The 13,090-nt window shown below is 42.5% G+C and overlaps 1 protein-coding gene across 1 annotated transcript in view; it reads right to left on the bottom strand.

The window, feature by feature from the left end:
- Positions 1-13,090, bottom strand: part of grm4 (glutamate receptor, metabotropic 4) — a 122,568-nt gene that overhangs the window by 12,881 nt on the left and 96,597 nt on the right. Inside the window, exons 7-9 of the mRNA XM_029502060.1 lie at positions 11,299-11,499; positions 2,649-2,785; positions 563-1,498 (exon numbers count right to left, since the gene is read on the bottom strand). Of these exons, the coding sequence (XP_029357920.1) occupies positions 563-1,498; positions 2,649-2,785; positions 11,299-11,499 (1,274 nt within the window). The remainder of the gene's footprint in view (positions 1-562; positions 1,499-2,648; positions 2,786-11,298; positions 11,500-13,090) is intronic.

The following is a 13,090-nucleotide window of genomic DNA, read 5'->3' as shown; positions in this document are numbered from 1 at the left end:
TTTCAGGCAACCTGCAACCACATGCCTGCCACTGTTGTTAACACGCGCACACACCAGGAAGGCAGAAAAAGAGTGTTTTCGCCGACTAAAATGAATCAGACCTTATTTGTTGATCATATGTTTTGTTCATAGAGTCATCTGCAAAGCAGGCAGCAACTACCGACATCTCACTAAGTATAGGAGTATAAAGTAGCGGGAAATGACAATTCTTCAGCAGCTAGTACTTCAGGAATCGCTCACTGCATTTTCACCGCTGCTGCTGTGTAATGGTTTGGGTTTTGGTTTTTTGTTTTTTTTTTGTCGTCGTTAAAATCACCGTCAAGGTACTCATCTGCAAGCACACTCCTACAACACTGAAAATGAGTTCAAAACGACCCCAGTGGAAATAATAAAGCAAAGACCTAAACAGGGGAATTAAAAAGCCAAGTGAAAAGATTTGACATTAAAGTAGCTTTTGCAAAGCTGTGAAGATTTCTAAAAACCCTTGAAGTATTGCCATAAATTAGACAAATGAAGAGCAGAAAAACAAACTGCGCTCCAGCGACAGTGTTTGGGAGCTTACCTTTTCCGTGGACTGCGATGTGCCAAAGAAGATTGGGATGAATGCGAGCCAAATAATACAGGTGGTGTACATGGTAAAGCCGATGGGTTTGGCCTCGTTGAACGTCTCTGGCACCCCTCTGGTTTTAATGGCGTAGACTGTACAGGTGACCATGAGCAGCATGCTGTAGCCCAGCAGGCAGATCAGAGACAGGTCAGAGATGTCACACTTGAGCACCCCACGGGCCAGAATCGGGTTAGACGTCCTCTGGTCCTCATAGTCAATAATGGCTTTGGAGGGATCTACGCCGAACCATATGCACACGCCGAGCAGCTGCACCGAGGCTAAGGTGAACGTGATGACGAGCTGGGAGGCCGGGGAGATGAATCTAGGTGCGCTCACAGACATGGTGCCCTGCTCAAAGATGCGGTAAATACGATTGGTTTTGGTCAGCAGAGCAGCGTAACTGATGCTCATCCCCAGACCCAGGAAGATCCGGCGCAGGGAGCAGATTCCTACATCGGGAGTTGAAATCATCAGGAATGTCGTGGCGTAACAGAGGAAGATGCCGGTCAGCAGCACGTAGCTCAGCTCTCGGCCAGATGCTTTCACAATAGGCGTGTCGTTGTGGCGGATGAACGTGACCACCACAAACAAAGTGGCCATGATGCCCACGACTGCAATAAGCACCGGGATGACTGCCCAGGGAGAGCTCCACTCCAGCTTCACAATGGGGATTGGAACGCAGCCCGTGTGATTTTCATTGGGTCGCAAGTCAAAGCGGCACATCTTACACGTGTAGGTGTCCGCCTGGTACTGATACCCGTCGCACCGTTCGCAATGCCAACAGCAGGGGATTCCTTTCACGATCTTCTTGCGCTCACCAGGCTGACAGGGCTGGCTGCAGATCGAGGAAGGGATCTGACGGACACCGCCGGGCCACTGCATCGAACGAACCTGCGAGGGTGGCGGAGAGACAAGGGATGAGGGTGAATGAGACAGATGAGAAAAGATTTGCGCTAAGCTGTTTATAGCCTATAAAACAGGGGCATGTGAAGGTGGTGACCCTTTACTGATCCAAAAAAATAAATATATATATCAATCCCCCAGTATCGCCTGAGGTCAAGGACAACACCGGCAGCGGACACATGCTGTTTGAACTTGGATTGAAGCATCCATCTGTAAACTCCCATACAAATGGCTTTATCTATTTATTTAGGTAGGGGAGCAAAGGCCTAGTGAAGTGCTCCTCGTAGATTCAGCAAAATTGTCCAGTAGGAGCAGGAATTATCTGAAGGGCATGACACAGGAGGAGAGCGGAAACCTGTTGTTTGCTTAGCGGGGAACTGACACAGTGTTGCTTTGGCACGTGGCTGCTTTGGTAAGAAATGGAGTCTCATCTCGCTCTGATCAGAGTAACGACAGATACAGTCTCTCTTTTGATGTTATCAGTTTTACTCGATTGCGGCAGCTCATCCAAGGCGCCTAAATTTGTCTTTAAAAATTGCATCTAATTAAAAACTCAAAGATGACTAATTAAAGCCAGCCAGCTTCAGTCAGAACTGGCAGTAGGTGTCCAACACAAACCTTGCTGTTCTTGTTTTTCCCATTGCACATGTTGTTACAGAGAGGTAAAGAAGCGTCATGTGTTCAATTTTTCTCATTTGCCTGCCTAAGGCTTCCTCTTCATTTTGTCAAAACACAATTTGTTTGGTTCCTTTATGTAATTTACTGTTATAATACTGTTACTCCATCACACCCCCTGCCCACAGTATTGTTTTTGGAAGTCAGTGATGCCATCTGGAGAGATAAATATGTCTGTCCTTAAGCTCTCATGGCTTTCTTTTCATCACACCCCCTCCCCCCATGTTAATCATTTAAAGCACCCTCTGGATATTTACACCTTTGAAGATGGCACCGAGCACAATCAAATGGTTTGGGAGGTGTAAGCGGGCAAACACGTCACTGCAGAGTCAGAGAAAACAACCTTTCGTGGAAAAGGATTCGGTGGCAAACACTGACACGAGCAATCGCTCTTTGCAGGACGAGTGCAGTCGAACCTTTTGTTCGACGTGTGTGAGCGGAGGGGAGAAAGAGCAATAATTACATTGAGGTGAAGCTGAGCCGTCCAATGGCCAATGATTTTATACTCGGCGGTCCGGTTTCGGATCTGGTATTGGTAGATCTCGTAGCGACCGGGAGCATCTCCGTTTTCATTGAACAGCACAGGGTTGCCAGCTATGCCTGAAAAGAAGGAGAAGAACAATCATCGTCATCATCATCTGCAGCACACTGTCAAATTATTTCCAGTGTTGCAGGTATGAATCTGTCCGAGAGAACTGTTTATGTCGTTATCATGCCAACGTGAGTGTTTTTTCCCCCTTCTATCTTTATACTGACACGTCATCAGATGTTGAGATGGCTCTTTGTTTACAGCATGAATCAGGGTCATTGTGAGCAATTCTAGCTCACATTAGATGCCAAAAGAGGAAGCGCTGTACTTGTTGTGTTGAAAGGCAGAATATTAGCGACATGGTGACTTTCCTGCCGTGACGGACCGACAATTAATGTCGGCTCTTTTCTACCCAGGCCAACCGTCACGGTTCAGTTTCATACACTGTCAGAAAGTTGACGTGATACAGTCAGCTATCGAGTCAAATGATAACTATCGAAGTTACGGACACCAGCGGCATTAACGTTCTGACAGAAGGCGGCTGTGAATCAATCATAGTACAATCTCCTGTGCGATTCAAGTTAGACGCATGAAAATCAGGAAAAGCACACCAAAAATTGTGACGGACAACAACACAGCTGCACAGATTGTTAAAGTTGGCTCACACAAATAAGAACCCAAGCTTATGTGAATTTCTTCTTTCCTCCTGGAAAGTCTTCGCCGCCTTAATGGCTTCTATTTCAGCTCCTATGAAAACCAGGGGGACAGATACATTGCTCCGTGGTAATTGGACAAGACAAGACATGCACTCCCAACACACACTGACATGAACACACACTGGATGACTGATTAAAATAGTCATCAAGTGATAACAGACGGTTTTGTCTGTCACCTTAACAATACTGTAGCAATACTGTAGAAGGAGATCACTTTAAGCTGCAAGGCAGCATGTGCAGAACTGTGAGGTTCATTTTGCAAGCAGCTCTTTGCCGCCTGCTGTTGAACATTGCCCATTAATCTATTAAAACTCTGTGCCTGCAAAGGACATGACGGAAAAAAAGCTTTCTTTGAACAGCCGGATTTCCCCCGAAGGTCCAGAGGTTCAGACCTGAGCCCCTCCTGACCTCAAAACACACTTTTCCCACCATTCATGCTGTCAGCCCAAGGTGTCCTCTGCTTTATCGCCGCGATAACAACGTAGTCCTGCTCACAGAGATGAGCTGTAATAACGTGTCATAAAGAAAGCACTCCGAGGATTTCTCCGTAAGCTTCCCGGTGGAATCTGGATGAGCAGCACGTCCAGTCCAGTGATGCGTTCATGGCGGCAGAATGTGCGGGAGAAAACTTCATGTCTGATTGCTTTTCACAACTTCCTCAAACATCTATACCTTCGTGTGGTGATGAAAGCTGGAAGCCAAGGCTGGTTTAGTATTAAGTCTGGCTCCCACAACACAATGAGCATCCCAGTTAAGGACAAAAAGGGGGAAACATGGCCAAATGCTGCTGATGAGCTTTTTTTTTTTTTTTTCTTATTCTTTGTTTGGATGCCGGGCGATGCAGTGCCCTAATCCTCATCTTGATGAGTCAGCCCTGCTGGATTAGAGCTTTACCTTTTTACTCAGAGTTGCCTGTGAGACAATGTCGCCCACATCACAAAACATTCAGTGAGCATCAGGGGGATTACGGTGACACTATGAGGGAGAGAAGCATGATGTTTATATAAATATTTTAAGCACATCTACGCTGGGGATAAACTGTTCATCTTTTCTATCGAAGATTTTAATCGTGCCCTTTTCTGAATAGGAAAGGGGACGATCCCTGAAATGGTCCCTGAATGCAACACTGGGGTGTTCCAGGGAATAATGCAGCAGCAACGACAGCAGCATGACAGCACGAATATGATCATATTTAACAGTTATATTGATCCTTTGGTGATGCTTGACAGCTCTTTAAGCTACTGTGCTGATGCTCACGTATCTACCTATTCCCCCGGCTTATATGTAACACACGTTTCAGTCCTAAAATGCTGCGTGGTAAAAAATTGTAAGGATTACCGATTAGCGTTTATGTAAATGTGTATATGTGTGTTGTTTTGTTTGCTCAGTTTTATTGTGCGTGCAATATTTCAAGGTTATCATCAACATTTTTTTTTTTCTCTCTTTTTCTCATCTGCCAGGTTTTTCCTCAAGCATTTCTCCAATTTGGATACATTACTCAAATCAACAAAATAGTTCGCACCCAACAATGAATCGGAAACAGTGGACTAATAGGTCATCTCTTAGAGGTGTGGCTCAACATCAAATACTTTCCATAAAACATTTAAATTAACCCCATAAACCTTCATTACTCCGCATGTTATGACAGCTGAGCAGGCTGCCCGTTTCGTTTTGACAAATGACCGGTGGGCAGATCGTTCAGTGCGCGGTCACAGCACATCACACCTCTCCCTCAATAAGCGGAACCGAAAAACAAAAGCAACAAAGGCAAAATCTGCTGTCTTCTTGAGGCACCATGACTATCCTGGGGGTCTGCCATTCCTGTGCCCCTATCATTAGGAATACAGAGAATGGAGCATTTTGGTGCGATATGGTCAGTGTTTGACTAAATGAGGAATTATTCCTGTCATGGGACACAAACGTCTTGTCCAAACAGTCTGCTCCCAAGTTAGGGACGTAATGAGTTCCCTGGAGACGTCTGCCACCGCTGCATGGCACAAGGCACTAATGTGACATGTGCATACCACAGGCTACTCGCTTGCTCATAGGAAGCTCTCGAAGAAACATTGGGGTTAATGGAGGCCCCTTTAATTACACTTAATATCTGATGATTGCATGCCATTGCTTGCCCCCCCACTGTCATCTGTCACCACCCATACACACCTCAAGAATCACCTTAGGAGTAATGACCATTAATCCAACATGCGCTTGTTCTGCATGGATGCACAACCAGGACACCTGGGTGAATGGCAGCGCAGCTTGTTGCCCTCTGCAGCGGTGATTAACTCTTAATGACCTCTGTGCAGGCAAAGTCATGCAGAATTTAGCACGGATCCACTTCATTTTCGAGGTGTGTGTCGAGTCTTCCCTGACCCTCCTGCCACTGTCATGACATTTGCATGATTACTCAATCACAGTCTATAAGCTCCCCGCTCCCCGCAAGCACTCTCACACTGGGCTCGCAATGGTGTGTTGTGAATGTTCGCGGGGCATCTTCTCATGAATAAAGAGAGATAAAAACCTGTATCGTTCAGTCAAAAGGTTAATTTAAACAAGAGCGCCAATATGGATATATTGAAATACTACTTATTCACACAAAAAAACCCCACGTATTTAAATAATGGCTGAGGCTCCGATAATGGCCGAAATGGGCAGGTAGGTAAAACGTTACTGAGAGGTGCAATTACTTGTATTCTAATAGCTACCATGGCAAATTCAGCATAATGCAAATTTACACAGCATTAATTTTGTGAGCACAAGTCATGCCATATTCACCACTTACTCTTTTTAAAGCAATAACTGCTGCGTTTTTTGTTTTTTTTTTTTTCCCCAACTGTGTCTCTGCCCCTTTTATGAACAAGGTCCTGTAACTAACACTACAACTGAGCTATTTGAAATTCAGAGTCAACCAGTAATGGAACAGATTATGCCCTTTGAGACACGGTGGGGCGTTTAATGGGAGAAAAAACGCTTAAGTTTCATTGGTAATGACTCAACCCCTTGCTCCAAAAAATTTGCCAAATGGAAGCATGTGCTATTAACAAGCGAATGAAAACTGTATTCCTGTTAGAGACGAGAAGTCCGGTTGCGGCAGAGAGGTGAAAATGGACATAACCCTGGATTCGTCAACAAAGGTAATCATTGGCCAGTCGTTAATTTAACTTTTGTGGTAAAACCGCTGAGCAACCTGAACTCTCAAAACGTGGTGTTGCAGTTGCACCGGCAGAGATGACTCAGTATAATCAGCTACGCAGCAAAAGCTCCGGTTAGCTCATGAGAACGGAGCAAGTCAGGCTGGGGCGGTACTGATAGCACCGGTACATCTTTTTCCTGTTAACCCTCACGTAATCCTCCTTTCAGAACATTCTTTTCTTTCAGGAATTATTAAAGATATATGTAGAAATGTCCCTGGCTCAGTTCCCAGCTCTGAGACCTCTACCCTGCTACTGACTAATTCTCTTGCCTCCCCATCTCTCTGTCTCAGTATCAATATATTTTTTTCAACTCTTAAATAAATGAAAATACCTGAAAGAAACAATTTGTTTATTTTTAAGGCCACAAAATATCTTGCTGCTAAAAAAAACATTTTGCTGTTAAATAGAAATGTTGTTTGGAGCCATGAGAACTCTATTGATTGTTAACTCTATAGACGTGTGTTCTCTTAATTAAGGATTTCCGGCAAACTGCAGTGTAAAAAAAAAAAAAAAGGCCATCAGCTAATTAGTCTTGAAATGTTTTGTTTCAGGTGAGTTATATTTTCACATCTTGCATTACACTACAAGGCAGGTCATTGGATTAAACATTCAGATATTAACTTTTTCCTTTTGGCGTGTGTTTTTATTCAGATGTTCATATTAAATTGGGGATTGATTTAAAATACATTTCCCTGCTATAATAATCAATTTGGTTTCCAAATGTGTGCACACGCTCGATGAAGGTGCCATTTGATCGCACATTTCTAGCTTTATGCTGACACCAACTGCAAATTACATTCTTTACCTTTAGAAGTGTGTATTCTCATCGTGTTAGATAGAGATTTTTCTGAATAGGACTGGGTGTCATGCCCATGAGAGAAAAGAGACCTTATCCTTTATGATGGGGGGGTTAAAAAAAGATGTCAGCTGGAATAATCTTTTGAGCTGAAAAACACTGAAGATGCCTCGCACCGTTGACAGGAGAGAAAGAGGTGCAGAAAACTCGACACTCTTCCGGCCGCAGTCAGAATGACGCTGGAAAGGCCACCGCGTTCATGGACAGTCACAGAGTGAGAACACTTCACCCCGACATGATAGCAAGAGACAAGAAACACAAATGGGGCGCTTCATTTACTGAAAAAGCTTCATGATGGGAGAAGATTTCAAAGCTCTTCGGGGAAGACACGGACATTCGCCGGCTAGTGAAAATATCCCAGCTCAAAGCACAAATACGTTTGGTCAGATTCTAAAAGGTTATCTGTCATTAACTGAAGAGACCCAGACAGTCCACTGAGATATCACAGATAAATGGTTTTGTGAGCATGTCAGGATATTGGCCACCTTCTTTGGTTTTTGGTTTTTAACAGGCTTTTGGACATTTGCCCTTTGATGAACTGAGTTTCAGTATGTATGAAGCCTTTAGATATAATATATTTTCTGTGGATACGGTCGTGTCGGACTCTTGAGAGTTGTGCCGCTTTGCAGAGCAAGAAATTGGAATTATTTTTAGCAGATGTCCACCAAAACTGCTGACAATGAACAGAAATATTGTAACAATAGCTTTCTTGCTGGCTTGGTCTCAAGAATGATTCATCACAACTGAGCGGGGGAGGGGGGGGTGACCTACTTTAAGATACTTCTGTCGATTCTTATTTTGACCGGGGAAAAAAAAAAAAAAAAGGAGGGCTGAATGTTGTGCGTTTGTTAACTGGTGCGCAACATACTAACATCACAGCGCAAAGATAAATATTGCCTGTGAAAATATAATACACAGGTCAGCAGTTAGTGCATTGAACTTGTCCGGATACATAAAACAACCTGTGTGCTGTGTGCTGATGCAATTAGATGGCGTGTGGTGTAACCTCAAGGCAAACCCTGTGGTCAGACAGTGGTGTAACATTCATACAGTGTGCTTAGTTAGGCGGAAAAAAAAGCTGCTCAAAAGGATCTACGATACTGGACTGCAGCTTCATGTCCCTTGTTAAATCCATTTGATGAGGAGCACCACTTGGTCCGAATTGTGCAACCAATTTTAGAGATTGACGATTTCTATTTTGGATGCAGCAATCATTCAGATTTTTTTTTTTTTTTTTTTTGTATTTGCCATTCAAGTCTATTAACTCAATTTGCTATAGCTTTCCCAGAGTGGCCAGGCATAAGAACATATGGAGAGGAAACATTAATCATATTCAAATGAAACATATTCTGATGTAGACATTTATATAGATGTCATGATGTCTAGACACGGACATCAGAAATAAGAGATTTTTATCCAAGGAAAAAAAAAACAAAAAACTTTTGCATCACATTATAGATTACAAGAAGCTCTGAGCCCAGCACACGGCCTGTTGTGAGCAGCAGTCCATCAGTTGTTTCTCTCCCACATGGTATTGGATTTTGAGCAGCTGGGGGTTAATTTCAACGGTTGTTGTTGGTGTTGTTGTTTACTTTTCCCACCTGATTTCCCAGAAAGTCGTGGCATTCAAATCAGGGGCTTTACAATGAGAAGGTAGAGGCTGAGCTCGCGTCGTAGGAATGCCATCTGACCACCAGCGAAGGACAGCTAACAAATTTCAGAGCCAAAAATGGCCACGTACATTTTTACAATTCCTATTCATACATAAACCTGTTTACAATGTTATTTACTGAGTTCCGCTCGTTGCTATAACAGTGAGCCGGCGGGTATTAGATATCTATTTTCAGGGTGGTTCCCTTCTCCATGTTCCCGTTATAGTGAGAGCACACAAACAAATCATTAGCAAGTTTCGGCTGATACAGAAACTGCAATCGAGCTTTTTCTATAAAACAACTTACAACAACCTGATAGCTGTATCAATCTCATTCACACTTGCGAATTATTGCCATTTCGGTCGTGTAGCTGTGTAGGAATTAGGAATGATGTCCCTTTAATGGTGCCTGCAAAGCTCTTATTGTTTCTGCATCTCATAAAAACAGCCATTATTATGAAAAGAGCACAATCATTTGAGTCACTGAACAAATCAGAGATGGGAGTGATTCAGATGCTTGTCCGTCTGAGCTGTGAGTAATTGTGCTTTTTTTTTTTTTTTGGTACATTGACAAGTTAATTCCAGGCTTCAAATGTCAGAAACAATGTGAAAACATCAATGCAAAGAAAATACGACGCCACGCAAGATGCGAGAGTGAGACGTTGCGCTCACGTGGTCCGCAGGCTGCCACACATAGGACGGAATAGTTGGAACTGCAGCAGCAGAAGACATTAGCAGTTTGCTTTTTGCTCACCGCAGAGAACAGAAATGTTTTTCACACCTGAGCATGTCCAAAGTACGTCAAGCAACTCTCTCACAATAGAAAATGCCCCTGATCTTCGGTGACAGGAGTGACAAAAAAATAAATGAAAACAGTTCCAGTTTTTTGAAAACAAATAAATAAATAAATAAAATAAATAAAGAACTTTTTTTCCCTTCTCAGATTTCAATTAAACATTAAATTGACATTCTGCCAATGCAACAAGTAGATATAAGAATGAAAAATTAGTTTGAAGAGCAGGAGTTTGAATGAATAATTCATCTGTACAAACACTGCATACTCCAGTCTCCATGAAAGAAGTTTAATTGTCTTAAATTGCTTTACTTTAAAGCAGTTTATGTCTATGTCTATATAATGAAACTCCAGATTTATTGCTCTTTGTATGAAAATGGTTAATTATTAATATGCCTGTCTTGAATGTGAACTTATGGGGATAACGTGAGGCTACATGGAGACGTTAAAATTACATCAACTGGATATTCAACATAACTCAGTGTTTTCAAAACTGCCTACTTGTATCACTATTGTCGTTCTAATATTGCAAAATTGGCCAGAAAAGGATGGCTGGATACGTTGAAATGCATGAAATCTTGTATGCATTTTCACGGCCCCCAGAGGAGGAAACCAAATGATTTTGGTCATATATTTTTTTTTTTTTGTCCCCTCAGCCTGTGAAATATTTACCACACTCACTGGCACCAAACGTTGATCACACATTGAAGATTTCCAGAAGAAGAATCCTGGTGAAGTTTGGAAGCCAGTGATTTCATCTTTCACATTAATGGCATATTAATGACATGCTGATCATATCATTTATCATGTTGTAACCGTGGAAATAATACATTATGGTGTCGAGATCTGGCGTGACAACCGCTGGCAGCACTCACAGTGTCTGACTGTTTCGTTTTCCTTAAATATCACACCTCATCTTGGCAAGATTCTGATCGCATTTTATTTGGTTTATGGCGCAGAAGTGTTGTATCTGTATCCTGTTAGCTTGCAAACTGAAATTTATAATATTTCTTGTCAAAAGTTGGAAATGGAAAAAAAAAAAAAGAAAATCAGTTGGATCCTACAGTCGCCCTGCAAACTACTGCACAACGTTTGGAACTTTAGCACAAATTAGATTTTTGACACGCACCACCTGAATCGCAGAGATTTCCCCTTTAAGCACAGTGACACTGGAATTTTTGTACAGCTGATTTTTCTGTAACCTGCCAACACTGTAGCCTTCAAAGATTTTTTGTGTTTTTGTGTTTTTGTGTTCTGAGTGAGTGAATGGGATTGTGTTGTCAGTTGAAATGTCTGAGTGTTTTAGACACACACATTAGAATCCCTCTCCATCTTAGACAAACAGGCTTTTTCAGTATGAATAAACATACTCACCGGCAAAATTTAGGCGCCGGATGTGTTTCAGCAGATGAGTGCCGTTGATAGGATCCATTTTAGCGCAGAGGCCAACTTTCCCTGGGCACAGCTCCTGGTGCATGTTGTGCAGGGCATGGGCCATCGCGTAAACTGCATCAATAACAAACTGCACCTTTCCCTCCTGCTCATAATTCGAGTCCTTTCCTATCCGCTCCTGATCTGTAAGATACGGACAAATATGCATCAGATATATGTACACACGCGTATATACACCACATGCATATCCTGCTCTGTATACGTGTGTCGTTTTGTAAATCAGAAACCAACTCCTCTGTGGTAACCCCTCTGGCTCATTTTTAACCATGTCAAGTGCAAGGTTGAGTTAGACATTTGAATTCATACAGTTAAGCAATCATGAGGAAAACTGAAAAGAGTTTCATGAGTGGGTGCAAAGTCCCCAATCAGCCAAAAAAAGCCCTGTAATTCAGAAACCTCATGTGATCAGGAAATCATATTAAACCAAATTATTTAAGCGGTTTTCTGTAAGAGGGTCCCCCTTAAAGAATTATCTACTTGTGAGTTTTCCCCTGGCCGTTGTATGAAGAATGCTGACAGTGAAGCAGGATAGTTGGTGCCTGTTCCCACAAACTAATATGCATAACAGAACCAGAGGGGGGGAAAAAAAAAAAAAAAAAAAAGATTTTGAAAGATCCATTTCAATTACAGGAGTCACTTGAAGGTACTGCTTCTGTTTGCCAACCGTCACTAAAACTCATCTTTTCAACACTTCACTTTTGGGAAGCAGCCCAGATCGGACTGGACAGCTCTGTGCAAAACATTTACAGTTAAACATTTCAAATGCAGGGTGTGGCGTCGGTCCAAAAGGCAGACAGGAAAACACAGTAGTCCTCGGCCAGCCTTAGTCTTTCTCAACTGAATGCACTTGCCTCTTGCAATTAGTTAGGAGGTAAATATCTGAATAGCTGCAGAGAACCAACTCAATTCCAAAATCTGGAGTGCAGGGTTTTCCCCGCTGGGAAATCTCATCAGTTAAAAACAAAATCTCTGTTGTGTCTATCCAGCAGGGACATGCAGACCTCCCTCTAGGTGAGATATCAAAAAAAAAAAAAAATCATGCTCCCGACTGACTGTGTATATTACCGATATCCCGCATACCACTTTCTATTAGCAGTTGAGAAAACGATGCAGGATGCAATGTGCCCTGACCTGTTTGACTGATTGTCCATGTGTGAATTTAGTCTATATTGCCTGAATGCATTTAACAGCCAATACACCGTGGAATGAGAGAGGCGGGAAATGGAGTCATGCATTCACAGGACAGTGATAATCCGCTCACCGACTTGTGATAGGAGTTTATTAATCCAGGTTAATCCGGAGGTTTTTTTTTTGTGTGTGTGTGTGTAATTGTTAATTGGGAGGAGGTGGCCGGCTCTGCAGGAGATACAACATGTCAATCCAAACTCCTCCTTTCTCCTCCTTGCCATAAAGCTCTGCAGTGTGTGCCCGGGTGATTACGGGCTAAAAAAAAAAAAAAAAGGTGTGTTCCATTTAGATTTACAATAGACTCATTACCAGGAAGAGCTAATGATAGAGCCGCATACGTTCATATACCTACCAAATGTAATTCAGTAAATTCTCAAATAACAAATAATGGCTGTATTGTTGGGGGAAAATTACTCGACAGAGTGTAGATCTCTTTAAATGAATCACTTAACAGCCTCCATCTTTAGCAAAAGCGTGAAGCACTGCCAACTGTTGTCAAAATAGTTAAAATGATATAATGGTTGAA

Source organism: Echeneis naucrates, chromosome 5 (assembly GCF_900963305.1).
Source record: "Echeneis naucrates chromosome 5, fEcheNa1.1, whole genome shotgun sequence".
Lineage (NCBI taxonomy): Eukaryota > Metazoa > Chordata > Actinopteri > Carangiformes > Echeneidae > Echeneis > Echeneis naucrates.
This window is presented reverse-complemented; position numbering and strand designations above follow the sequence as displayed.